General features: G+C 52.7%; 1 protein-coding gene across 1 annotated transcript in view; it reads right to left on the bottom strand.

Moving 5' to 3' along the window:
* Window positions 1–945, bottom strand: part of EZR (ezrin) — a 24,883-nt gene extending 23,938 nt beyond the window's left edge. The window contains exon 1 of the mRNA XM_007945272.2: window positions 859–945. Coding sequence (XP_007943463.2) covers window positions 859–921 — 63 coding nt within the window. The 5' untranslated portion in view covers window positions 922–945. The remainder of the gene's footprint in view (window positions 1–858) is intronic.
* Between the last annotated feature and the right edge of the window lie 492 nt (window positions 946–1,437).

Genomic DNA, 1,437 nt, shown 5'->3' with positions numbered 1-1,437 from the left:
CTACAAGTCAGAAGTAACTTCATGGCAGTAGGTCTGGCGTTTTACAGAAAAAGAAAGTTTGCTGACTCGTGACATAAAGACTAAACACTAAGCCACACAAAACAAGTGAGTGGCTCCCAGTGCTCTTTGGGAAAAAGATTCAGAATTCAAGACAAGATCTGGAGTGCTGGTTATTAGGGGAAAAACATTTAATAAACAACTAAAAATAAAAGTGTCACCAGGTTTGCATAGCAGACAGCAATGTGCTTTTGCAGGACTCCCGGGTGGTGCAAATGGTTAGTGTGCTCAGCTGCTGACTAAGAGGCTGGAGGTTCAAGTCCACTGGGGGCCCTCCAAAGTCAGGCCTGATTTACTTCTGAAAACTGGCCACTGAAAACCTAGTCCCAGTTGTGCTCTGCCACATCTGGGGTGGCCAGGAGTCAGAAGTGACTCAAAGGCCACTACACAAGGCTTCAAGCAGGGGCCACCCTGCACCCCGAGAGTGCAGACAGTGTTTTCAACCCTACTCATAGGAGGGGCAAAAGGGTTTACTACCAAAAGAGAAATGAGCCCAGGTGGCACGGTGGTTAAGCGCTCGGCTGCTAACTGTAAGGTCAGCAGTTTGAACCCACCAGCCACCACACCACGCAGGAGAAGAAGGTGGCAGTCTGTTTCCGTTCAGGTACACTGTCCTTATGGTTCTACTCTGTCCCCGCAGGGTCACTATGAGTCAGAATCCACTTGACAGCAATGGAGTTGAGTTTATAACAAGGATGAGACCAGATGAACTAGGGGAATGTGTTTAGCAAATGAAGGGATCTGGCTGTTGCCAAAAATTCTCCTCACTGGTGATTCTCTCTGTCCTGTCCAGACACTGACCTGATCGAATAGCTGCTTCCCAGTGGTGTTGGGCTGGATGGCGAACTCCAGTTCCGCGTCCATGGTGGTGACCCGGACATTGATCTGGAAAAGAGGACGAGAGCAGTCAGACCCCGGGAGTGGTCTTAACAACCTCCTGCTACGCCCCCCAACAGCAGGGCGGCCACACGGTGCTCCTCCTGCACGCCTCGCAGGTTGCAGGTTACAGGTTGCAGGTCACAGAACGCGCGCGCACGCCATGCAAGAGCAGCCAAAGCCCCAGTGCGTGCCATCTGGACTCAAAACATGGCTGTGCTTTCGTCAAGCACACTGACACCTATGGAAATGCCCCCACACAGCACCGTCCGGGCCGGCGGGCAGACAGGGCTGACGTGCTGCAAAGAACGCAGCCCGAGGAAGGCAGGCACTGTCCCGCCCTCCAGTCTGCTGAGGATTCGGACCAAGCTAGGGAGTGAAGAGGGACTCAACCAGGAAGCACCCACCACCGTTAGGAACAGCAGTCCACAGAGACCTGGGTAAATGACAGGGAGAAGACAGACCATTACCTAGCGATTTGAAATGGCAATTACGGAGACAGCG

This window comes from Orycteropus afer, unplaced genomic scaffold (genome assembly GCF_000298275.1).
Source record: "Orycteropus afer afer isolate SDZICR_OR568_19922 unplaced genomic scaffold, OryAfe1.0 scaffold00135, whole genome shotgun sequence".
NCBI classification, from domain to species: Eukaryota; Metazoa; Chordata; class Mammalia; order Tubulidentata; family Orycteropodidae; genus Orycteropus; species Orycteropus afer.
Note: the sequence above shows the minus strand (reverse complement) of the source record. Positions and strands in the feature narration are given on the sequence as shown.